The sequence below is a fragment of the Archocentrus centrarchus genome, chromosome 13, assembly GCF_007364275.1.
Source record: "Archocentrus centrarchus isolate MPI-CPG fArcCen1 chromosome 13, fArcCen1, whole genome shotgun sequence".
In the NCBI taxonomy this organism is placed as follows: Eukaryota; Metazoa; Chordata; class Actinopteri; order Cichliformes; family Cichlidae; genus Archocentrus; species Archocentrus centrarchus.
In genome coordinates, this window is record NC_044358.1 from 27,945,611 (window position 1) to 27,971,419 (window position 25,809).

The window sequence follows — 25,809 nt, forward strand, 5'->3', positions numbered from 1 at the left end:
TAGACTTTTCTGTTTGGCGTTTCACAATCAAATAAGCTCAAAATTTGAGGTATCAAATTTTGTTCCAGAGAAAATTTTATTTACCTGTATTTTGTAAAAAATTATATTTTAAATGTCTGAACATAAAATACAGAGACACGGCATTGGCCATGATCATGTCAGAGTATCTGAAAGTCCACATCTCTAGAGGTTCACAAGGTCTAACAAGTAAAAAAATTATGGCTTTTTTGTTATTTAAATCTACAAATCAAAAACTTGATCTCTAAAATAACTTTGACATTTTATGTTAAATTTTCAAATCAGTTTCTCATAGATGCAGACCCCCCTCTTCATTTAGGATCCAGTTTGTCAGCCAGCAGAAATGGGTTGAGGTGGCACAGCTAACAAGATAAAACATTGTTAATGTAACTTACAGCGCAGTAACTGAGATTAAAAGCATTTTAGCCACAGTAAACTCTATTGGTTACCTCTGGCGTTGTCTCAGAGTTGGACTCCTGTTTATCCAACATCTGGATTTTAAAGTCTGAGGAGAAACGGGAACTCTGGAGGACTGCTGCCATCTCTCCATTTACCTGCACTGCCACATCTTTCTGTATAAGATAAAAACAATTTCCTATGATATGCATGCCTTTCTCTGAAATTAAAAACTATCATACCTTACTGATTTGTTCCCTTTGTTATTAGAATTAGAAGCAGGTTAATAAATGTCTTTGTGCACATGCTGATAAAAGCAAGGGTGCCTTTTATACCTGGAAACAATGGGAGGAATCAAAGTCCAGCTGATCTGGGAAATCTGCCACTGTTCCTTTATAGGCCACAATAGCATTCGATGTCACTGGACTTTTGGGCAGCTTGAAGAGCCTGTAAGTGCCTGAAACATAGCTGATGTCGCCTGAAAAAGGAAGAGCTCACTCAGTTGTGAAATCAAGATGAATGCTGTTTAAAAAGTTGCCACTTGTTACCTGCTTTTGCTTTGAGATCACTGTTGTAGACCACAATGTGGCTTGCTGAGACGAGGTGTGGAGAGCTGAAACCCACGCTGTGGGCCAACGAGATGAGATCGGGCCAAAACAGAGAGCCACCCATTCCCTCACCTAGGTCACAAAAGACAAGGGTTTAAAAGTTATTAGGAGGAGCAGAGATGGTTGGCTTTTAATTGACTGGATTTAGAAGCAGCATTTGTTTTACCCCACAGGACTGCATCTTGCTTCATGTGGTCGGGGATGACCTTGCTGGCAAACATGTCACTGAAGTAAAGCTCACCTCCCTCCTGTATGAAATAAGTGGGTGAACAGAACCATGACTATTAGATTCCTATATTTCTTTTTTTGTCAGCATTTAACACTTTTTTGTGTTAAGTTTGTTAAATTTAAGTCTTCAAGCTAACCTTTAAGACACTGTAGGCTTGCTGCAGTACTGCTCTTTTATCAGCACACAAACAGATCACACAGTTGGATCTGAATAGATTACAGAGAAAGGAAAAAAAAAAGTTTTATCAACCTATGAAAGCTTTTTTTTTTTTAAGTTGACAGTTTGTGCAACTACAGTTTAAACCTACATCACAACATCCATTGAGTCACTCTGAATGCCAGCTTCTTCGAGGTTCTCCATGTAGCCCTGGACAAACGTGACATTTGGCTCCTTATAGCCAAACTTCTCTTGATGATACTGAACATATTGACAAGCTGCTGTGATCTAAAGCAATATGAGATAATTAGAAAGGGGCAGACATCAAAATGCCATCTGTACAGATGTCTGTAATTACCAGGTCCTCTGTCATATCGATCCCAGTCACATGTCCGTTCGGTCCAACAAGTTTACTGAAGGCATAACAGTCTCTGCCGGAGCCGCTGCCGAGGTCCAGAACTCTGCAGCCTTCGAGCTTTGCTGGAAATGGAAGCCCACAACCAAAGAACCTGAAGAAAGGTTTTGTTAATAACAGTGCTTATTACAGGAGAGCCTATAGCATTTAACTCGTGTTTTTCTGCTTAGTGTATAAGAATCCTGTAGTCTCTAATCAGACTGTACAGAATGATCCCATAAGTGAGAATATGAATAATCTGATTGGCAAGTGGGTCATTCCATTTCAACTGACTAAATACTTCCAGGCTGACCATCTCTGATTTCCCTGAAGAAAAAAAACAAACAAACAAACAAAAAAACCAACAGGGTTATAATACAATTTTTAATAGGCAAACTACAAAATGTTATCTCCCTACTGTTATTAGTTTGCTCATGAAAAGAGTTTTGTGATGAAGTTATGGGCATTTCCAAGCCTTTTCTGAGCAGCGTTTTCTGTGGAGCCATTTTCAAATAGCTATATCTAGAGAACTTATTCTATGGTCTCCACATTTTTCAGCACCCTATCTTTGAAACTGCAGGTCATAATGTCAGATTTTCAAGGAAATTCCAGCTGTCATAATTTGATGTTGAACTTTGGGTATTCTCTATCAATAAGTCATACTAGCAGCTATTTGTCCTAAATAGTTCTCTAGATATAGCTATTTGCTTCACAGAAAAATAGAAAACACTGCTCAGAAAAGGCTTGAAAATGCCCCCGACCGCATCGCATATATATATTTTTATGAGCAAAATAAGAACAGTATCAAGTTTTTATATTAAGAAGTGCATCATGACCCTGCATTTTTTTTTTCAGGGAAATTAGAAATGTCAGACTGGGAATTTTTCTTATCAAGTCACTTTACAAGTGATTCTTTACTAATATCGCAAATATAAACACACATGCTGTGAGTGAAGCATGCAAGAAAAAAATAACACCTTTCATTTAATGCTTATTATTCCAAAGCGAGACATGCATTTCACCTTTTGGTCACCTCGGGGTGAACCTGACTCAGAGCATCTGTGACACTTCTTGGAACAGGTCTGCAGGAGGATCCGCAGGAGGCGGCGCCTGTTTGCAGATCACCTGAGGACCCTAGTTGCTTCCCATAGTATTTCTGCAAAGCCAAATATTAGACAGCTTGGAAAAAAAAAAAAAAATCACATCCTCACTACCTCACCCATATGCGAAGGTTTAGTTTGTTTGTTTTCTCGGTTACTATAATGAAGAAAGAGAGAAAAAGCTCCTGAATAATGTTTAATTCGAGACAAACCTTAACAATGAGGGGGTCAATATCAGTATAAAGTACCTTTTGGTGTCCTCATCAGAATCAATAAATTATTGTTAACATGTTTCAAAATAATGAAAATTGTAGGTATTAATATAAATGTGGATACACTGACACACACATCAGTACAAGAATAAGTTTCTTAAAATGAATTTCACTAATTTTATACCATTTTCTTTGGTTGGATGTATCTGTTTTTGTGATGTCCCACACGCTGGTCTGCTCCTTTCAAGCAGTGTAATAAGGTATTAAATGGCACAGAATGAAAATACTTTTTAAATTTTCTTATTACTCTTACTAAATTCTTGGGTAAAACAAACCATTTTGATTTTTTTTGTCTCCATTTTTATTATTTTATTTAACATTTTGTGCACGTCCCTAAAACTACTGTCCACCCTGTCGTCATGGAGTAATTGCCCCTTTAAGAAACCAACTAATGAAATCAGTAACATCAACACCCTGAATCTGTCTTTATTCAATGGAGGTTGAAACAGCTGCGACAGCTACAGTGAGCAGTTACACTTATATTTCCTAATTTTCATGTCATTATGTTGGTAGTTAGGTGTGGTCAACCTTAACATGTCCACCCTGTCAGAGGAAAAGCTGATTAATAGAAAAGGTTTTCAGAAAGTTTAAATATATTTTGAAAACATCATGTGGTCTCCTTCAATAACCAATAACTTTGGTAGCTGATGGGCCACCATGTGCTTCTTAGATATTAAATTAATCCAAAAATGTCCACCCTGTCGCCAAACCCTGCATGACAGGGTGGACTCTGTATTGTATAGTTGGGATTTTCTTTGATTTTTTACATATTTTGATGAGATGGTGATCATTTAACCCTTTAAGAGTTCTTTGGGGGGGGGGGGGGGGGGGGGGGGGGGGGGGGGGGGGGGGGCATAGGGCGAGAGGCAGGGTACACCCTGTACAGGTCGCCAGCCTGTCGCAGGGCTAACACAGAGAGACAGACAACCATTCACACCTATGGTCTCTGGAGCTTGAAAAAAGGTGACTGGACTTCTTTTTGTTTCTTGAAGATGTTTCACCTCTCATCTGAAAGGCTTCTTCAGTTCTCAACCAAATGGTGGAGAGACCCAGGTATTAAACCCCTGTGGGCGTAGTCCCTTGGAGGTGGTTATGACCCTCTATTGTTCATGTGCTAAGGTGTGAAGGGAGGCGTGGGTCATATTTAATCAGTGGTTTCAGTTGAAACCAATTTAGGACTTCGCTCCATTGTTTCATGTGGCCTATTGAGGTCACTGGAACAAAGGTGTGAATGGGGGTTGAGACGTCTGGGAAGGGAGCTCAGGACAGCACTGTAAGCGGGGGAAAGTTGGTGACGTAATCCACCTCCTCTGTTCAATGATGGTTGTTCACAGTGAACATAGATGGCTTCTTTCACTCCTCTTTCAAACCATCTGTCTTCCCTGTCCAAAATGTGAACATTGGCATCCTCAAAAGAGTGCCCTTTCTCCTTCAGATGCAGATGTACAGCTGAGTCTTGTCCTGTTGAGGTGGCTCTTCTATGTTGTGTCATTCGTTTGTGAAGAGGCTGTTTGGTTTCTCCAATGTAGAGGTCCGAGCACTCTTCACTGCACTGAACAGCATACACTACATTGCTGATCTTGTGTTTGGGGGGTTTGTCCTTGGGATGAACCAGTTTTTGCCTTAGGGTGTGACCTGGTTTTAAGTATACTGGGATGTCATGCTTGGAGAAAATTCTTCTGAGTTTCTCTAACAAGCCTGCCACATAAGGGATGACAATGTTCTTCCTCTTGTACCTCTGTCCTTATTCTCTGTAGTTTGTGTAACCACTGATTGAATGACCCACGCCTCCCTTCACACCTTAGTACATGAACAATAGAGGGTCATAACCACCTCCAAGGGACTATGCCCACAGGGGTTTAAATACCTGGGTCTCTCCACCATTTGGTTGAGGACTGAAGAAGCCTTTCGGATGAGAGGTGAAATGTCTTCAAGAAACAAAAAGAAGTCCAGGTGCCTTTTTTCAAGCTCCAGAGACTACTATGACCTGGTTGACTGAGAATCTACACAGACATTCACACCTATGGGCAATTTAAAGTGACTAATTAACCTAACCCCAGTAAGTGCATGTCTTTGGACTGTGGGAAGAAACCCAAGCAGACACGGGGAGAACATGCAAACTCCACACAGCGAGAGAGAGACGCCCGGGCCAAAGTGGAATCAAACCCAGACCTTCTAGATGTCATTCTAACTGTGAGGCAGCAGTGCTAACCACCGTGCCACCACGCTGCCCTCTGCAAGATTATGTTAGTCAAATGGCAACTAGACACAAGCAAACAGTCACACAACTTGAGAAAAAAATGCAGAGAGTTTGTGTACGATACAATGAAGAACTTAGGAACTGACTCCCAGAGAAGTAATTTGTCATACACTTCCTTTTGCCACCTTAGACCCTATTATATATCTTAATTGTGATGCAAAAAGCTTATGAATGTTCATAATTATGTTTTGTAATGTTCACCTTTGTTGAGAAAGCTCTTAATAAATCTATTCATGTCAGCAGTTAACACATTTTTCTCCACCCTGTCATCGCACTGTCCACCCTGTAGTTTTTCTGTTTTTTGAAAATAATCAAGTTATCGTCACAAGTTAGTAAAAGCTTTTCAGGTTTTCTTAATAAACTAATCACTGCCAAATAATATTGGTTGAAAAACTGATCAGATCGCGGTTTTTAGAGATTTTATTTAAAAAGGAAAACACAACTATCACAGATTCTTTGAAGACACAAGCAATTTGCAATTATTTCAATATTTTCAAAAGCCTTATTTTACCAAATAAATATAATTATTGAGCAAGGGACAAACTAGCTATCTGAAAATGTGCATTGTATAACCACGTTGGTTTGAAAATGTATTTATTTTCATTTGGCTTTGTCCATGACAGGGAGGACATATTTTACAATGTGCTCTTCCTTTATCTGCTTGCAGTAAATTCATAAAAAGTGTGGGAGCTTGACCAACATTCATTTACAACAGCTTAAGGTCAACTTGATACACTGGATATGAAATTAGTTGGGAAATTGAAAATTCTTTTTCGACGAATTACGATGTCCCAAAGGCACTTTTTGGTGATATTGACCCAGTGACGTTTCGGGCCATAAATTCCCCTTCTTTGTTTTTTCAGTTACTAGAATGACCTATGCATTTCTTATTAAGACATACTACTACCTAGTTTACACTGCAAAACTTTCTTTTGTAGATTACTCATTTATTTAATGAATATTTATTTATTTATTCGGCTTTAACGAGCAAAGAAACTTATTTAAAAAAAAAAAAAACTCCCACCGGCTGCGAATTAATCTCGCCTGAGCAACTAACTTTGAAAAAAAAAATCTCCGTAAACTAATTTTTATACCTATTTATTTTATTTTTTATACATTCTACTTTAGTTTATATTTTTAGAAAGTGTGACTTTCTACACCATGGCACTGAATAAGAGTGACCCTCCAATCTCATTGTACAACAAATAAAGGCATTCTATTCTATTCTACTCTATTCTCAATGAACAGAAAGCTGAGCTGTGGGCTCAGTGGCCTACAGTCAGCACTACAGTACCTTCACGTTTTCCCGCACGTCCTCACTGTTCGCCATTTGACCGGATTGGCTGTCAAAAGCAAAGCAGACAAAACGAACAAACAAACAAACGAAAAGGTTTGAAAGAGTTGGGCGTTAAAGAGAGGCGCTGTTGAGGGCAGATATACCCACTCTTCCGGTGAGTTATTATCAGAATAAAAGCCTCATTGTTCATAGATTCAGGAACTTTCTTTTTTTTTTTAATCCATATTTTATTTATTTTTGTAGATCAAAATTACACGAGAATAATGAAACAGCTAAAACAGCATTCAGTGGTCAAAAATGCTTTCAGATAGGCGTGTGTGACATTGCATCGTTTCGTCTGCCTTCACTTAAGGGCTCGACACACGGGGAGCGACGTCGCTCGCTCTCCATTCATTTCCTATGCTAGATGTTAGATGTTAGATTCAACTCTTTGTCACTGTGCCCACAAGGCACAGGCACACAACGAAACGATCGTTCCAGATCACTCATGCAGAGACGAGCATCTGCGGTCATGCAGCCAGAGACCTGCGCTACACTCTGCAGCTTGTGCGATGAGGCGACAATCGCTTGCTCTCCTCCAGCTAAGCGACCGGCGACATTTGTGCATGGAAATTTCGAGTTCGTACACGTAGACGTGCACACGCGACCAGGCTACGCGACACAACAAAGTTGAAAAATGTACTTTTGTCACTGAACTTTTGTCGCTAAACCAATCAGCGAGGGTTTCATTGACTGACCAATGAGCGGAGAGTATGCTACACGCTGCTGTCTGCAACCACTTTCAGCATGAAGGAAAGAATCATTTTAGCTGTTTGACTTTCCTATATTATATGACACTTCACCCAGTGATTATTGATTGACACATAAAAGGCAGCCGTATGGGAACGTGTTGGCGCAAGACTAACGTTAAACAGACGGATAGAGAGGACTTTCGTGCTAATAATATAGGATGAACCCAAGGTTGTCTTTAACAGCAAGATTTCTGTCAGTTCCAATAAAATCTTCTGACTCCTCATCTTTATTATTATTTATTCTCGTTTTCTCGTGATAACGAGATATTTTTTTCGTTATCACGAGAAAACGGTAATCGTTATCTCGTGATAATGAAATAAATAACTCGTTATCTCGAGAAAACCATCAGAAAAAAGTTTATACGTTCTATGGCCGCTCTCGGCTTCTGTACCTGTGTGCCCCTGTTTACCTTACATTTGTGTTCTATTACTCCCTGCTGGCTAAATAAATTGCGTGTTAGACGTACCCGAGGTGCTTATTTCACAGCATTTCCATATTTTGAATACTTTTGGAACACTGGAGTGAGTTTCCGTGGCTGTGCCATCTATGGAGAGCAGAGCGATCATCACCATTAGCTGCCCAGCAGAGTGAAGTACCAGGAGGAGGGGGGCAACTCCATTGGAGTTCAAACTTTTTAACAGTAAATAATTGGCAGCACTCTGTTTACAGTGTACTGTTCTGGTAACCTCCAAAGTCAGACTCGTCCATCAGATAGCCAGACGGACAAGCGTGATTTTCACTCCAGAGAACATGTCTCTTCTGCTCTAGAGTCCAGTGGCGGCGTGCTTTACACTTCTACATATGACACTTTGCATTGCGTTTGGTTTGGATGCAGGTGCTCATCCATAGAAACCCATTCCACGAAGCTCTCTAGGCACTGTTCCTGAGCTAATCTGAAGGTACTTGAGTTTATACCCTTGTGGCCATGAAAGAGATTGGAACACCTGAATTCAGTCAGAGAAAAGGGATTTGCTTTTGGAGCTGAAGAGAAAGCTTCTTAATAAAATTGATTATATTTGTTATTTTTTTAATCATTTTGTTTTTTTGGAGAACACAAATCATTAGTGTTTTAGGGTCAGTCTAAACCTAATAACACTATCAAAACCATGTTAGGACGTCCTTGTACTGGGGCGAAGCAATTTATATTCAGTGTTTGTAGTCAAAGATGAGTGTAAAGGCAGTAAACGGGCAAAAAGGAAATGACAAAAGAAATCAGTCAACTCAAGTCACAAATAAAACAAGCTAAGTAACAAAAACTATTATAACGTACTATTTTTAATTTGATGAAATAATACAATAAATAGACTAATCATGCGTGTGGCCACAGTCTGCACTCCAACACTGCAGGGGGCAGTAGTGGGCCGGAAACAGGATTATCCGGGTATTAGCAAAGTTGCGTTTGTTTTACGTTTACGCATATTTCCCGACGTAGAGCAGCTTGTGTACCAGCGGTGAGAAATATCCAGCGTAACTGCCTTACGTGAATTCCACTGTAACCAGTTCAGCGTGTGTCCGCCGTCGTTCGTCGTGCAGTTTTGTGTTAGCGTAGATTTGGGCCACAGTGAAGCGGAAAAATACGGACAATAAGGGAGAAATGTTGTGCTAGCTGACTGTGTGCGGGTGAAGGCTTTCTCCAACAATAACAAACGCTGGAAGTGAAGTTAGCGAGGTGTGTGTGGTTTAAAGTATTATATTATTATTATTATTATTTTTACCTAGCACTCAATCGTTAGCCGCGATGCTAACTTTAGCAAATGGCTAAGTTGCCGCTTCTTCCACGCTTGGCCTAATCAGTAGCTGGAGTGCCAACGTGAAGTACACTGTGATGCATATGTTGCATGTATTATAGCGTATCAGTCTATGAACAATATCTTGAGTTTATGCTGTTTGTGAATGAGCTAACTTTAGTCTCGCGGTGTTAAAATTTGGCAGCTTGTTGCAGTTCGTGCCATCCGGGAGGCCGTGTTAAGCTAACGGAGCTAGTTCATCGACTATGAGCACAAAAATATCGAAGTTACACTGACGAGTTAATGTGCAGTAAATGTATTTTCTACCAAATTAATAAGTTATGATCTCTGAAATGTATTGCGATTTTACAAACTTTGCGAGGCTCGAAGCACACGTGTTAAATTTGTCTTTTTAAGGTTTAATCGGTGAGTTACTGCAGCTAGACACAGAATCCATGTGCTGTTGTAATTTCTGTCTCTGATCACCTTTTTGACCTTTTGCTTGAGTTAAAGTAAATTTTGCAAAGAGTTTGCTGTTTTTGACATGTGCAACCCCTTCTCATGGTTTTCATGATATCCACTTGGAAAGGTTGACCATTTAGAGTAAGTGTTTATTTAAATTCATTGTTAAATGTATTTGTTCGGATTAGGAGGCACCATGGCAGCAGCCTTTCCTTACAGAGGGGTCCCTGCAGCGATGCCCCCCGGTGTGCCACCAGGTGTACCGCCTGCGGTGCCGCCCGGTGTGCCCCCTCCCGCACCAGTCCCAGACTATATGTCTGAGGAAAAATTACAAGAGAAGGGTATGTGTGGTTTTTTTGTTTGTTTGTTTGTTTGTTTGTTTTTTAAATACTGGAAGCAGGTCTTTTATGGTTTGATGAATACAAAAGTGTTGTCACAAATGGTGGATTAATTTTGCTATTGTTAAATGTCTTGTGACTTTACAGCAAGAAAATGGCAACAGTTGCAGGCAAAGCGCTACTCAGAAAAGCGAAAGTTTGGCTTTGTGGATGCTCAGAAGGAGGATATGCCACCTGAACACGTCCGCAAGATCATCAGGGACCATGGAGACATGACCAATAGAAAGTTTCGCCATGACAAGAGGGTCTACCTTGGGTAAAAATGAATTCTTTAACACCAAAGTCAGTGTTTTCTTCTTGGTAACATATGCTCATTCTGTGCTCATTTGTTTTTGTTGAACAGTGCCCTTAAGTACATGCCCCATGCAGTGCTGAAGCTGCTGGAAAACATGCCAATGCCCTGGGAACAGATTCGAGATGTGCCTGTACTCTATCACATCACTGGAGCCATTTCCTTTGTCAATGAAATCCCTTGGGTCATTGAGCCAGTCTACATTGCCCAGTGGGGGTAAGAGAAAATTTGTATTGCTGAAAAGGGATATAAAGTAAACCGTGCTCATTTGTATTCCATAATACTTAAAATTAACTGTGTCCTGATCATAATCTCAGCACTATGTGGATCATGATGCGTCGTGAAAAGAGAGATCGTCGGCACTTCAAACGAATGCGCTTTCCACCATTTGATGATGAGGAGCCCCCACTGGACTATGCTGACAACATCCTTGATGTGGAACCATTGGAGGCTATTCAGATGGAGCTTGACCCAGAGGAAGATGGTTCAGTTGTGGAGTGGTTCTATGAACACCAGCCCCTCAAAGACACAGCCAAGTAAGCATCCACGGCTCTCTTCAGAGACAAAGATTTTAAGGTTTTTAGATATGTGTTATTTGAAACATTGAATAACGATTAACTGTGTCCTGCTCAGGTTTGTGAATGGCACCACTTATCGTCGCTGGCAGTTCACTTTGCCCATGATGTCCACACTGTACCGTCTGGCCAATCAGCTCCTGACAGATCTGGTGGATAGAAACTACTTCTATTTGTTTGACTTGAAGGCCTTCTTCACATCCAAGGCCTTAAACATGGCCATCCCTGGGGGACCAAAGTTTGAGCCGCTGGTCAGAGACATCAACCTCCAGTACGTTCTTTCTCCTGTATAAACTGAATAATCTAAACACTTGTGACCTTCCTCTTTCATTCCAAACATAACATGGAAATGGATGCTAGATGGCTTGTCTCTTAGCTGATTCTTCTGTCTCTTATGTAGGGATGAAGACTGGAACGAGTTCAATGACATCAACAAAATCATCATCCGACAGCCCATCAGGACAGAGTACAAAATCGCCTTCCCCTACCTGTACAACAACTTGCCGCACCACGTCCACCTCACCTGGTAAGAAGTGCTGGTTTTTAAAAGTTCCAGCTTACTGAAAAATACTACTTCATTCAAGACGAGAGACTTGCTTATTAATGTTACAGATTTGTTATTTTTCAGATTGGCTGTATGAAAGCAACACTCATAACATTTTTTTGCAGGTATCATACACCAAATGTGGTTTTTATCAAGACAGAAGATCCAGATCTTCCTGCTTTCTACTTTGACCCGCTGATCAACCCCATTTCACACAGACATTCTGTTAAGGTAGGTGTTGTGCATCATCTACCTTTGGCCTTAGCTGGCTGAGAAAAAGAAAATCAGACCCCACACAAGAGTATCCTCTTACAAAGGCGCACTTGCATTGGCCTGCTTGCCTGTGCGTAAGAACTGGAGGAATAATAAAATGAATGGTGACTTTTTTTCTTTTTTTTTTTTTAATTGGCTGCAGCTGCAGATCACCCTTCACTGTTCAGATATCTCCTAGTTATTTTATAGTTGGGTGAATGGCATTGGTTCTCTTCTTAAAAGTGATTAACTGTATTTTCCATCTCCACTCAGAGTCAGGAGCCTCTGCCCGATGATGATGAGGAGTTTGAGCTTCCTGAGTTTGTGGAGCCCTTCCTCAAAGAAACCCCACTCTACACAGACAACACAGCCAATGGCATTGCTCTGCTGTGGGCACCGAGACCCTTCAATCTCAGATCTGGCCGAACAAGACGTGCCATCGATATTCCCCTGATCAAGAACTGGTGAGCAAACTCCCAGCATTCTAGGACAGGAGTAAATATGTAGTACTTCATTATTTGAAGAGAGGTCTGCTTTGTGGAAGACTTTATTTTGCATCAGTCAGAGAAAAATAAAGTCTAACAAATGTTAAATGTTTGGTGTTTAAAATATTTTATAGGTACCGTGAGCATTGCCCTGCTGGACAGCCAGTGAAAGTACGTGTGTCATACCAGAAACTGTTGAAGTACTATGTGCTCAATGCTCTCAAACACAGACCACCCAAGGCCCAGAAGAAGAGGTGAGCATCATTAGATTTATTTTAACTGCATTTCTAATTAAACCCTGATTTTTATTTTTAATTTAATTTAATTATTTATTTATTTATTTTTTGCTCATCAGTCAAGTTTTTTTCTGTAAAGCTTGTCGCTCTTCTGTTTTGTAGGTATTTGTTCCGCTCATTTAAGGCCACAAAATTCTTTCAGTCCACCAAGCTGGATTGGGTGGAGGTGGGCCTACAGGTTTGCAGACAGGGCTACAACATGCTCAATCTGCTCATCCACCGTAAGAACCTCAACTACCTGCATCTGGACTACAACTTCAACCTGAAACCTGTCAAGACATTGACCACAAAGGTACAATGTACAGAGGAAATCTAACTTTTGTTGATGTTGTGGTGTGTGTAAATGAATGAGAAGAATATAGATGAAATGTAGCTTTTTTAAAAATTATTATTATTATTATTAAATGTTTATAATCAACAGATTCTTTTTTTTTTTTGTTGTTTACTGTCTGACTGTACTCCATTTAACCATCGTTGACCTACAGCTGTGTTTTCTTTTACCTTCTCCAGGAGAGAAAGAAGTCAAGATTCGGCAATGCCTTCCATCTGTGCAGAGAGGTCCTCCGTCTAAGCAAGCTAGTGGTTGACAGCCACGTGCAGTACAGACTGGGAAATGTTGATGCTTTCCAGGTTAGTTTACACATTTTGCACGGCAAAATTCACTTGAAATAAAAATTAGCTACACTTGACTGTCACAGGGTAGTGGTATGAGCACCTTTTAATTTAAGTAGTGTAAAATACAAGAATGTACCTTTTTATTGATAAAGGATTTTGTGAAGAGTCTTTTCCTTTTCTTTAGAGTGCCTTTTCTGTAAATCGTGATTTATTTATTTAATAGTTTACATATTCATGGCACAAATGGCTAATTTAGAGGTTTGTCTCTATGTTGCAGTTGGCCGACGGGCTGCAGTACATCTTCGCTCATGTGGGTCAGCTGACAGGCATGTACCGCTACAAGTACAAGCTGATGAGACAAATCCGGATGTGCAAAGACCTGAAGCATCTCATCTACTACCGGTTCAACACTGTGAGTAAATATACAATGTATTTTTTTTTATCTCAACAGTTTTTACACTTAAGATGATGTCATTGTCTGTAGAAATAATAAGATATTCACCACAATTACATGTAAGTTTCAATTTTATTGTTTGTCTTTTCAGGGTCCTGTGGGCAAGGGTCCAGGTTGTGGCTTCTGGGCCCCTGGCTGGAGAGTGTGGCTGTTCTTCATGAGGGGCATCACTCCTCTGTTGGAGCGGTGGCTTGGAAATCTGCTGGCAAGGCAGTTTGAAGGTATGAAAAAAAAAATGTTTTTTGTTTGGAACAAACTGTTTTGTGAGACACACAGAGGTATTCTCTGAGAGGAACTATGGCAGTTTAAGCAGCAGTGGTGGCTTTACACTCATTTCCTATGCAGGACGTCACTCCAAGGGTGTTGCAAAGACGGTGACCAAACAGCGTGTGGAGTCTCACTTTGACCTGGAGTTGCGAGCTGCTGTGATGCATGACATACTGGACATGATGCCTGAGGGTATTAAACAGAACAAGGCCAGAACCATCTTGCAGCACCTCAGTGAGTCTTGGAGGTGCTGGAAAGCAAACATCCCATGGAAGGTGAGATCACCTCAGGCATCACTTATTTGAGTTTTATATGTTGATCACAGCAGTGCATTTGAACATAGAATTTGAGATTCTTGGTGACTTGTGTAAAATATCAAGTTATCAGAATAATGTAGGGACACATTCTATTCTGTGCTTGGGATTAATGATAATTATCTTTTTCTTTTATTTGAAAACCATATTGACAACACTTAGTATCTTCGTGAAGTTGCTATAATATTACAAAGATGGTTAAAAATTGCCATTTTAACTTACATGAGCCTAAAATACTTTTTCCCCTTAACTTTAGGTACCGGGTTTGCCCACTCCTATTGAGAACATGATTCTGCGATACGTGAAGGCCAAAGCTGACTGGTGGACCAACACAGCCCACTACAACCGTGAGAGAATTCGTCGCGGAGCCACTGTGGACAAGACGGTGTGCAAGAAGAACCTGGGCAGACTAACTCGTCTGTACCTGAAGGCTGAGCAGGAGAGACAGCACAACTACCTGAAGGTAACACTTCCAGAAGAAAGCTCAAAAAATGAACAAGTCCTTCAAGAAATAGTTTTTTGGATACTTTTTTGGTTCCTAAACTTATCCACATCTAGATTTACAAATAAACTTAAAATTGCTGCAGATTGTCAGCCTGCTTTGGCAGATTAAAAAAAAATATATATATATATATATATATATGGATACATGCAGTGTCAAGTTTAATGTGAGATTTTGAATGTTGTCCTCCTACAAAGGCGCACTTGCATACAACTGCCTGCCTGTGCGTAAGAACTGGAGGAATATTAAAGTGAATAGTGATTCTTTTATTGCTGGTTGCATTTGCCACTGGCCCCTCGCTATTCAGACACTGGTTCTGATTATTATTAACAGCCCAATGCAAACACATTAACAGGCATCTCATTGCATCTCTGTATCAAAGGTAAATATGCGTGTCCTTCACTTTTTGCCATATAATTGAAGCATGTGTATTCTGCTAACAGGATGGTCCCTACATCACTGCAGAAGAGGCAGTGGCCATTTACACCACCACTGTGCACTGGCTGGAGAGTCGGCGCTTCTCGCCCATCCCGTTCCCGCCACTGTCCTACAAACATGACACCAAGCTGCTCATCCTGGCGCTGGAGAGGCTCAAAGAGGCATACAGGTAAACACGATGATGACATTGCCAGCTTTATGAGCACACATCAGGCACCAGAACTGCCAGAGTATGTTTTTGCTCATTATTAAGTTGATAATTGTGTGTGTGTGTGTGTGTGTGTGTGTGTGTGTGTGTGTGTGTCTGTGTGTGTGTGTGTCCCTTCCCCAGTGTGAAATCTCGTCTGAACCAGAGTCAGAGGGAGGAGCTAGGGTTGATAGAGCAGGCCTATGACAACCCTCACGAGGCCCTTTCCAGGATCAAACGTCACCTGCTCACACAGAGAGCATTCAAAGAGGTCAGGATCAGGCTGTGCTGATACTTTCTGTGAATTAAGTTTCTGGTTTCAAACAGTAGGAGAGAACACTGGAGGAAAATACATTTTTTTTATTTTTTTTAAATAAAGTTTACTTATCCATCATATTTGTTTCCACCATTAGTCTCAGTGACTTCTTCTTTTGTAGGTGGGTATCGAGTTCATGGACTTGTACAGCCACCTGGTGCCAGTGTATGATGTGGAGCCCCTGGAGAAGATAACTGATGCCTACCTGGACCAGTACCTGTGGTATGAAGCAGACAAGAGACGCCTGTTCCCACCCTGGATTAAACCTGCTGATACCGAACCACCACCGCTGTTGGTCTACAAGTGGTGCCAAGGTCAGACTTGAATACGGCTAGTTATGTTTGTAGGGAATTGTTTTGCACTGTAGGATTCTATTGTATAGTAGTTCAGTAAGGATATAGAATAAAATGTCGGTTTTAATAATAATCTGATAGCGTTTAAAGCTTCATTTGAGAGCTCTTTGTTTATTCTTCTCAGGCATCAACAACTTGCAGGACGTGTGGGAGACTGGAGAAGGAGAGTGCAATGTGATGCTCGAGTCCCGCTATGAGAAGATGTACGAGAAGATTGATCTGACGTTGCTTAACAGATTGCTGCGTCTTATTGTTGACCACAATATTGCTGATTACATGACAGCCAAGAACAACGTGGTCATCAACTACAAGGTAGGGGTGCTAATTCATTAAATTTTTCTTTTTATATAGAGCATTAAGGATAACAGTTTCTTTTTTTTTTTGTTTGTTTGTTTTGTTTGTAGTCACATTCACCTTTGAGTTTTACAGCCAGATGTTTTTCTCTTTCTTCCTCTCACATAGGACATGAACCACACAAACTCTTACGGCATCATCAGGGGTCTCCAGTTTGCCTCATTCATTGTGCAGTATTACGGTTTGGTGATGGATCTGCTGGTGCTTGGCCTGCACCGTGCCAGTGAGATGGCTGGCCCACCTCAGATGCCCAATGACTTCCTCAGTTTCCAAGACACCGCTACAGAGAGCGCCCACCCAATCCGACTGTACTGCCGCTACATCGACCGTATCCACATCTTCTTCAGGTAGCTTTGCATTGCCAAAGTGGATTGTTTTGTCTAACAAAATTGTGACAAAAAAATATATATATATTCTAAGTGATACAACCTTTTCATTATTCCAGGTTCACTGCTGATGAGGCCAGGGACCTGATTCAGAGGTATCTGACAGAGCATCCAGACCCCAACAATGAGAACATTGTGGGTTACAACAACAAGAAGTGCTGGCCTCGTGATGCCCGCATGAGGCTGATGAAGCATGATGTAAATCTGTGAGTTTCTTGAACTTTTGACTCTTCGGCTGGTAAATTATTGTTAGCTTGTTTTTGTTGAATATTATACATAATGAGATTGATGTAGACTTTGAGAGAACTTGCCTAATATTCTTCCCAGTGGACGCGCAGTGTTCTGGGACATCAAGAATCGCCTGCCCAGGTCTGTGACCACAGTCCAGTGGGAGAACAGCTTTGTGTCTGTGTACAGCAAAGACAACCCCAACCTGCTCTTTAACATGTGTGGCTTTGAGTGTCGCATCCTTCCCAAGTGTCGCACCAGCTATGAGGAGTTCACTCACAAGGACGGTGTCTGGAACCTGCAGAATGAGGTGAGAATCATAACGCTGACAAATATGCAGTAGCTATGGTGTCTACCTTTATGTAAAGGCAAATTTTCCTTTCTTTGTTTAAATGGGTTTGGTTTTCACTTGTATTTATTTGCTCAGGTAACCAAAGAGCGGACAGCACAGTGTTTCCTGCGAGTGGATGATGAATCAATGCAGCGTTTCCACAACAGAGTGCGTCAGATCCTGATGGCTTCTGGATCCACCACATTCACCAAGGTTAGCAGCCATCTTGCTTTTCATAAACTCGAGTGTTAACATTACATTGATTTTAAAAATGAAAGTGGGCAGAAGCCATATTTAAAGCCAGTAACTCTCACTACTTGTTTTTACCTTCAGATTGTAAATAAGTGGAACACGGCCCTGATCGGTCTGATGACCTACTTTCGGGAGGCTGTGGTAAACACACAGGAGCTCCTGGACTTGCTGGTGAAGTGCGAGAACAAGATTCAGACACGTATTAAGATCGGTCTTAACTCCAAAATGCCTAGCCGCTTCCCTCCTGTGGTCTTCTACACTCCTAAAGAGTTGGGCGGTCTCGGCATGTTGTCCATGGGCCACGTGCTTATCCCACAGTCTGACTTGCGGTAAGTCTCCATGCAGATCTGTGTGAACTGCTAGTCAGTAAATTCACTCAGCTGTGGTGCCTCAGTCAATCACACTCATTTATCTCTGTTTACCAGGTGGTCTAAGCAGACAGATGTGGGCATCACCCACTTCAGGTCTGGAATGAGCCACGAAGAAGACCAGCTGATCCCTAACTTGTATCGTTACATTCAGCCGTGGGAGAGTGAGTTCATTGACTCTCAGAGGGTCTGGGCTGAGTATGCTCTCAAGAGACAGGAGGCCATTGCCCAGAACAGGTACAGCAGATTACTCGCTTATCTGATGTGGATTCACTGGAGCTACTTTTCTGGTCTAATAAATTTTTTATTTCTGCAAAATTGTTGCTAAAACTAGACAAGATAATAACCAGTATTTTGTCTTTCTTCCAGACGTCTAACTCTGGAGGATTTGGAGGACTCATGGGATAGAGGAATCCCCAGGATTAACACCCTTTTCCAGAAGGACAGACACACACTGGCCTATGACAAAGGCTGGAGAGTCAGAACTGACTTTAAACAGTATCAGGTATGATGGCGACAGTGAGCAAAAATATGCTGAGATTAAATTATGTCTTCTATGTAAAAATAAAAAGTGCCTTCTGATAATTTAGGTATTTTTCCAAGTCAACCCAAGTAGATTACTTAGACTCTTGGTCTTATTTGCGCTCTGTACCAGTTGTTTTGACATTTATGGTATAGTAATCAACAAAAATGTTTACAGATTTGTTTCTTAGGTGTGAAAATGTATGTTTATATGCCAGTATTATATTTATCATTTAGCAACATGCAGCTATTGATTGTATATTCTTTGTTGACTGAACGTAGGTGCTGAAGCAGAATCCATTCTGGTGGACCCACCAGAGACACGACGGCAAACTGTGGAACCTGAACAACTACCGCACAGACATGATCCAGGCGCTTGGTGGCGTGGAGGGCATTCTGGAGCACACACTCTTCAAAGGCACTTATTTCCCCACCTGGGAGGGTCTGTTCTGGTGAGAGCACTTAGAGTATTTCCCAAAATGAATTTATTCAAAGCATCAGAGAATACACTTTACACTTGCATCACTTTGTGTGCTTTTCTTTATACATCTGGTTGTATAATTACCAGGGAACTAATTTGTTGTGCCTTTTAATTCTTTTTCCTTTAACAACACAGATTCTCTCTTTCTGTGTTTTAGGGAAAAGGCCAGTGGTTTTGAGGAATCCATGAAGTGGAAGAAGCTGACTAATGCCCAGAGATCTGGTCTCAACCAAATCCCCAATCGTCGTTTCACACTTTGGTGGTCACCTACGATCAACAGAGCCAATGTTAGTACAGGGGGAAAAAAAAAAAAAATCTTACAGATGGTGTATTTTGTCTGTAGTGGCTTACAGTATGTATGTTTTTTGTTCCTAGGTGTACGTGGGTTTCCAAGTGCAGCTCGACTTGACAGGAATCTTTATGCATGGCAAAATCCCCACGCTAAAGATCTCCCTCATTCAGATCTTCAGGGCTCACTTGTGGCAGAAGATTCATGAGAGCATTGTCATGGATCTCTGTCAAGTAGGTTTTGTTCATTTACCCTACATTTCCCTCAGTACAAGGGTAACTGTAACTCAAAACTTCAATTAGTATGTTTTTCTGATTCTGGTTTCCAGGTGTTTGACCAGGAGCTCGATGCTCTGGAAATCGAGACTGTGCAGAAAGAGACCATCCACCCCAGGAAGTCATACAAGATGAACTCATCTTGCGCTGACATCCTCCTCTTTGCATCATACAAGTGGAACGTCTCCCGACCTTCTCTGCTTGCTGACTCAAAGTAGGACTTGAAGAGTGATATTCACAGTGGTTTTGTTTTTGGGGATGAAACATAAATTACTTCCAAAAAAAACTGTCTAGACTTGTGTAAATTGAAATGTTCACTTCCTCCTGCAGGGACGTGATGGACAGCACCACCACACAGAAGTACTGGATTGACATTCAGCTCCGATGGGGTGACTACGACTCTCATGACATTGAGCGTTATGCCAGGGCCAAGTTCCTGGACTACACCACAGACAACATGAGTATCTACCCCTCTCCCACTGGGGTGCTCATTGCTATTGATCTTGCCTACAACCTCCACAGGTTAGGATGGCTTTTTATGCACTGGCTTTTTTGAAAATAAGAATCATGTTTTCTGTCTTACTTAAACCCTGCATTTTATGTTCTTTTTCTGTAGTGCGTATGGTAACTGGTTCCCTGGAGGGAAGCCTCTGATTCAGCAGGCCATGGCCAAGATCATGAAAGCCAACCCTGCCCTGTATGTACTCAGGGAACGCATCCGCAAAGGTCTGCAACTGTACTCCTCCGAGCCCACTGAGCCGTACCTGTCCTCACAGAACTACGGTGAACTCTTTTCTAACCAGATCATCTGGTTTGTGGATGACACAAATGTCTACAGAGTCACGATCCACAAGGTAAAGAGGTGCTTTTAATTTTGTAAGAAAGTAAAGTGTCTGGATATGTTGCTTTTGTATAATATAAAAAAAGGAGGCTATATGCATATATGTGACTACATTTAATGGACCATATATCTCAACAGACCTTTGAGGGTAACTTGACCACGAAGCCCATCAATGGAGCCATTTTCATCTTCAACCCCAGGACTGGTCAACTCTTCCTCAAGATCATTCACACCTCTGTGTGGGCTGGGCAGAAACGTCTGGGACAGGTACCTCCCCTTACTTTCAGAAGTACAGCGTGGCTTGTTGCATTGATAATAGCAGGCTGTGTACTGTTTATGATCCTTTTGAGTGGCACAGGCACATGCAATACCCTTCTTACCATTAATGTGACTGTTAGATTTGTGGCAGTAATACAGAAGGGGTGCCTATTTTTTATCAAAGGTCTATAACTTGGTTGTTTTATCTCTGTAGCTGGCCAAGTGGAAAACAGCTGAGGAAGTGGCTGCTCTGATTCGTTCCCTCCCAGTGGAGGAGCAGCCCAAACAGATCATTGTGACCAGGAAGGGCATGCTTGACCCTCTGGAGGTGAGGCACTCTTATACTAATAACACTTCAGAGGTTCACCTCACTGTAATTTTTGAAAGTTGAAACCACCCTGCTGTGCTTTTCCGGTTGTGATGCCATTGTTCTCCCTGTCCAGGTCCACTTGCTTGACTTCCCCAACATTGTGATCAAAGGCTCGGAGTTGCAGCTACCCTTCCAGGCTTGTCTGAAGGTGGAGAAGTTTGGAGACCTGATCCTGAAGGCTACAGAACCACAGATGGTGCTGTTCAACCTTTATGATGACTGGCTGAAGACCATCTCATCTTACACAGTGAGTTTTTTTCCACTGTATTAATCTCAATTAATCTGAAGTTGTTCCTCTGGAAAATTCCAACATTGAGACAAACTCGATGATCCGAGCTGATACTGAGCATAACTCTTTGTGGTGCACTTGTTTTTGGTTAAGTGACCTTACTCCCTTCCCTGTGTAAATAGTTTGTTTGGTTGTCTGCTCTGTAGGCCTTCTCTCGACTCATCCTGATCCTCAGAGCGCTCCACGTCAACAATGACCGTGCCAAGGTGATCCTTAAACCTGACAAAACAACTATCACTGAGCCCCATCACATTTGGCCCACGCTCACTGATGAGGAGTGGATCAAGGTGGAAGTGCAACTCAAAGATCTCATTTTGGCTGACTACGGCAAAAAGAACAAGTAAGTTTTCAGTTTGAGCTGACAGGTTTTGCAGAAACTAATTGCAGTGTGTACCTCAAATGGCTGCTTGTTTTCTATTCTGTAACTTAAAGAAGAAAAAAAAAGACATGAGTTTTGTGGTCAGTATTTCCTGTGTCTCCTTTCAGTGTGAACGTGGCTTCGCTGACCCAGTCTGAGATCCGTGACATCATCCTGGGTATGGAGATCTCCGCTCCATCACAACAGCGCCAGCAAATTGCTGAGATTGAGAAGCAGACCAAAGAACAGTCACAGCTCACTGCCACACAGACCCGCACGGTCAACAAGCACGGAGACGAGATCATCACCTCCACCACCTCCAACTACGAGACCCAGACCTTCTCATCCAAAACTGAGTGGAGAGTCAGGTATGCACGCAGCATTTGGATTTCAGACTTCATTTTAAAGCAGTTCTTCACTTGTGGTTAAGTTAAATATTGAGCCATAAGAAACATCTTTTTTTTTCTTTTTTTTCCCTTCTTTTTTCATTTTTCTTTACCTGTCAGGGCCATATCTGCTGCCAACCTCCATCTCCGAACCAACCACATCTACGTTTCATCTGATGACATCAAGGAGACGGGTTACACCTACATCCTGCCCAAAAATGTCCTCAAGAAGTTCATCTGCATCTCAGATCTACGAGCACAGGTCTGAATCTGTTATATTATTGTACAATTATAACACACAATATATAATATATATTTAAGATTCAAAATCTTAAATCTATTGTAACAAGTTAGTCCTGTAAATGCTGACCATGTTGTTTTGGTCCAGATTGCAGGCTACCTGTATGGCACCAGCCCACCTGACAACCCCCAGGTGAAGGAGATCCGTTGTATTGTCATGGTGCCTCAATGGGGGACTCACCAGACTGTCCACCTGCCCAACCAACTGCCTGGTCATGAATACCTTAAAGTAAGGCACATGCAGAGAGAAGTTTCCAGTTTATTCTTACTAATTGATCAGGATTAGTTGTGTTGGCTGCTTTGTGCCAGCTTTCAAGTTTTATTTATAGTTTTATTTTTTCTAAACAGGAAATGGAGCCCCTTGGCTGGATCCATACGCAGCCTAATGAATCACCACAGCTGTCCCCACAAGATGTCACTACGCACGCTAAGATCATGGCTGATAACCCTTCATGGGATGGAGAAAAGACCATCATCATCACTTGCAGGTAGGCTTTATTATTTTATATTATAGAAAATGAAATCTGTAGCATGTTTTCTTTCTTTTCTTAAAAAAATACAATTTGCAGGTTGCATAGGTTCAATACTTCATACAGTGATTCTACTTGGAAGTCCCTCTATTTAGATTATAATCTTCTGAAGCATCTTTAAATAATGTAATCTGTAGCCTTCTTATTAGCTCTGCTGTTGATGACAGATGACAGTCAGTGCAGTTTATCTAATACGAGCCAGGCTGCAAAATAGGGAAGACAGATTTTTGGTTTTTAAATGAATTTTTTAATCACAGAAATACTGTATATTGATGTTTACATTTAATCCCTACACCTCCTTTATTCCCAGGCCAACTCTGGTATGAGTATTCAATAGGAAAAGGGTCTGCAGGATGTTGCAGATTTTCAGTTTTTGACTTCTGCAAATTTGTCAAAAAAAAAAAGATCTCCAAGAAATACTGTACATTAATGTATAACTTCAGTCGCTTTGCCTCCCTTATTTATTGTCTCATTGTTCTGAAACTTGTCGTGAATATTCAGTGTGCACTGGTCAACAAAATATTACACACATTTTGACTTTCAAATGTAATTATTTATTTCCCACCACACACACACACACACACATTTTCAAATTTTTTTATAATAAATGTACATTACTTTATTTTTTTAATTTGTAAAAATAAAGTATCCGCTCAATGATGGTTAGTTTCTGTTCCAGTATATCACATATGGTACAAGTAAAACATTTGACACTAGAACTACGTAAGCCAACAGTTCTTTTGTTTTTTATTTGCATGTTAATTTAAAAAGTTTATTGCAACTTTCCTGACATAGAAAAGAGTTTCAAGTATCTTCTTAATGCTGCCTAAATTAAACTTTTAAAAATGCACAAGCCTGGTTTGCTTTTGTAAACTTTAAGAGAAATTGCAGTTATATCTACATTTTTAGATAGTTGACTTGCACTTAAGTGTGTTTTCTCTGTGCTTTTCAGCTTTACTCCAGGCTCATGCACGCTCACTGCCTACAAACTGACGCCCAGCGGGTACGAATGGGGTCGCCAGAACACGGACAAGGGCAACAACCCCAAAGGTTACCTACCGTCCCACTATGAAAGAGTGCAGATGCTGCTGTCTGATCGCTTCCTGGGCTTCTTCATGGTACCTGGCCAGTGCTCCTGGAACTACAACTTCATGGGTCAGTATTCAAAGTTTTTATTTTAATATTAGTATTGCTTGCTGTAAAACAGTGAAAACTGTTTCACATCTACCATGTGCTCAGTGCCCTCGTTTTTATTTTTATTTTGAAAAATCAGTACGATGCATTGATGTTTTCACTCTAGCGTCATTTATTTTTAGTGTGCTCTTTTGCTTCACAATTATCTTGATATTTAGTTATTCACTACTCGAAAGCATGAGCTGAAATAATAAATATGTCAATTCTGTTTGATACAGGTGTGCGCCACGATCCCAACATGAAGTATGACCTCCAGCTGGCCAACCCAAAGGAATTCTACCACGAAGTCCACCGACCCTCGCACTTCTTAAATTTTGCCTCACTGCAGGAGGGCGAGATCTACAACGCCGACCGCGAGGACATGTTCGCCTGAGAGCAGACGCCGCTGCACTTGACCCATTTTGTCAAAAGCTCTGCCAGAATCATGTGGAGCTCAGAACCTGTAATATTGATATTGAAAAAGATGTAACTGTGATGTTGGATTTTTTTTTTTTTTTTTAATGTAAAGGCTTTAGGACCTTTTGATATTTTCTACAAGTGTTTTGTCCCTCCCTTCTTCTCGTCTCTGCTATTACAGTAAGGTTACTTTAGTCTTTGTGGCATTTCACATTTGCATTTGTGTAGTTTTCAGTACACAATAATTTGGTGTAATATTTGATCAGACCTTTATTTAGGAAGGAAAATTACATGCATACAGTTTACCTTTTGAGAAAGGGCAGCTTTCAGTTTCATTTCACCAGCAATGCCCCATCATTACTGTGTTATATGTTGTACTGTACATCCTGTCACACCATAGCTTGGGTTTAAATAAAGATCTCAATTTTTATGAACAGTGTGGTGTTACTGTCAAGCATTTTGATGTTTTTGTTTTTTTTCCACAGAGGAAGTAAGGTTGCACAGGGACTTTCTGGCTTCCCCTCTTTAAAGAGGTCAAATTGTTTTCACTTGAAGCACTCCTCTTGGTTTCACTTGTTTGCTTAGGCACATTGGTATTCCATTATAGTGTCACGACTCATCTTTTTGTTTCAGTTTGGGTTAATGAGGCTATATTTTCATGTTTAGGAGCAGTTTTTTGCCTTTTACTTCTCTAGACAGTTCTAGGTCAGCACTTCTGACTGCAGATCTACAGAGGAAATGTTCACGCTCTGCTGCATGCATCAGTGAGCTCGACCTAGCGGGCACGTTTCTCTGTGTACTCGCAGTACATTGGTCAGAAAAGTAGGAGGATCCAGCAGTGAGTACACAGCAGGCTACTTCACTTTTTTCGTGTCCATGTATTTCTTTGGTAGGCTCCGGTAATATGATGACACATTAGCGAAATTGAGGAGGTATCGTTGTGAGTGGAGCAGGTGAAGTTACGACGCGCTGGCAAAACCGCGGTGAAGTTAGTTTCAAGTTGGATATTGGATATTCAAGCTCCGTGGAGTTAGCGGCATCTAGCTCACAGTTGATCCGATTCAGGGACTCAGATTTCGGCCAGCCGCTCTCTCCCGCTCCCTCCTCTCACCCGCGGAGGTTCACTTAGGGGCCATCAATAAATTTCCGATCCAAACACTCTTGAGAAACAAAAATAAATAAATTCCTTATCTTGTGACCCACTGACTCAAAATCTGTGTGAAATTGTTCTACTACACTAGACAGATGAGGCACACTCATTTTCTTTCCATTTTAAGCCTTTTTATATTTTTTAGCAATTTTTTATGTGAAAAATTGAGATTTTTCTTCAATAGCTTCCAGGTCATGTGACCTACTGACTCAAAATCTGTGTGAAATTGTTCTCCTACACTAGACAGATGAG

The 25,809-nt window shown here is 41.1% G+C and overlaps 2 protein-coding genes across 3 annotated transcripts; one reads left to right on the forward strand and one right to left on the reverse strand.

Annotated features, from left to right (window-relative positions):
* Window positions 1-236: 236 nt before the first annotated feature.
* Window positions 237-6,872, reverse strand: LOC115790078 (arsenite methyltransferase-like). The gene is made up of 10 exons (XM_030743742.1): window positions 6,728-6,872; window positions 2,824-2,957; window positions 1,766-1,916; window positions 1,559-1,695; window positions 1,388-1,457; window positions 1,189-1,270; window positions 963-1,094; window positions 750-892; window positions 468-590; window positions 237-380 (listed from the first exon to the last, which is right to left on the reverse strand). Exons 1-10 carry the CDS (start codon window positions 6,761-6,763, stop codon window positions 330-332), a joined length of 1,059 nt encoding a protein of 352 aa, XP_030599602.1. The 5' UTR covers window positions 6,764-6,872; the 3' UTR covers window positions 237-329.
* Window positions 6,873-9,034: 2,162 nt separating this feature from the next.
* Window positions 9,035-24,841, forward strand: LOC115789945 (pre-mRNA-processing-splicing factor 8). Of its 2 annotated transcripts, XM_030743544.1 has the most exons (43): window positions 9,035-9,191; window positions 9,900-10,052; window positions 10,197-10,365; window positions 10,453-10,617; window positions 10,719-10,937; window positions 11,035-11,247; window positions 11,377-11,502; window positions 11,646-11,751; window positions 12,046-12,236; window positions 12,392-12,511; window positions 12,656-12,845; window positions 13,064-13,183; window positions 13,446-13,580; window positions 13,714-13,843; window positions 13,968-14,164; window positions 14,460-14,666; window positions 15,149-15,312; window positions 15,475-15,601; window positions 15,768-15,960; window positions 16,124-16,311; window positions 16,462-16,700; window positions 16,799-16,945; window positions 17,067-17,277; window positions 17,395-17,511; window positions 17,632-17,879; window positions 17,976-18,155; window positions 18,288-18,423; window positions 18,723-18,892; window positions 19,079-19,208; window positions 19,297-19,443; window positions 19,539-19,699; window positions 19,816-20,007; window positions 20,102-20,339; window positions 20,465-20,593; window positions 20,799-20,912; window positions 21,028-21,201; window positions 21,390-21,583; window positions 21,730-21,969; window positions 22,108-22,249; window positions 22,376-22,516; window positions 22,636-22,775; window positions 23,770-23,972; window positions 24,230-24,384. In XM_030743544.1, the coding sequence occupies exons 2-43, from the start codon at window positions 9,908-9,910 to the stop codon at window positions 24,382-24,384; spliced, it is 7,053 nt and encodes a 2,350-aa protein (XP_030599404.1). In that variant the 5' UTR covers window positions 9,035-9,191; window positions 9,900-9,907. The 2 variants fall into 2 exon arrangements, with proteins under 2 accessions (XP_030599404.1, XP_030599405.1); XM_030743545.1 differs by lacking the exon at window positions 9,035-9,191 and having other exon boundaries at window positions 9,908-10,052; window positions 24,230-24,841.
* Window positions 24,842-25,809: the final 968 nt, after the last annotated feature.

Bases quoted from the DNA above. Each gene is read 5' to 3' on its own strand.
- LOC115790078 (XM_030743742.1), bottom strand. From the start codon at position 6,763: ATGGCGAACAGTGAGGACGTGCGGGAAAACGTGAAG. The intron at 2,958-6,727 runs GTACTGTAGTGC...TTGGCTTTGCAG, and splicing joins ACGTGCGGGAAAACGTGAAG to AAATACTATGGGAAGCAACT. The intron at 591-749 runs GTATAAAAGGCA...TATCTTATACAG, and splicing joins ATTCCTCCCATTGTTTCCAG to AAAGATGTGGCAGTGCAGGT.
- LOC115789945 (XM_030743544.1), top strand. From the start codon at position 9,908: ATGGCAGCAGCCTTTCCTTACAGAGGGGTCCCTGCAGCGATGCCCCCC. The intron at 13,844-13,967 runs GTATGAAAAAAA...TTTCCTATGCAG, and splicing joins GCTGGCAAGGCAGTTTGAAG to GACGTCACTCCAAGGGTGTT. The intron at 14,165-14,459 runs GTGAGATCACCT...CCTTAACTTTAG, and splicing joins AAGCAAACATCCCATGGAAG to GTACCGGGTTTGCCCACTCC.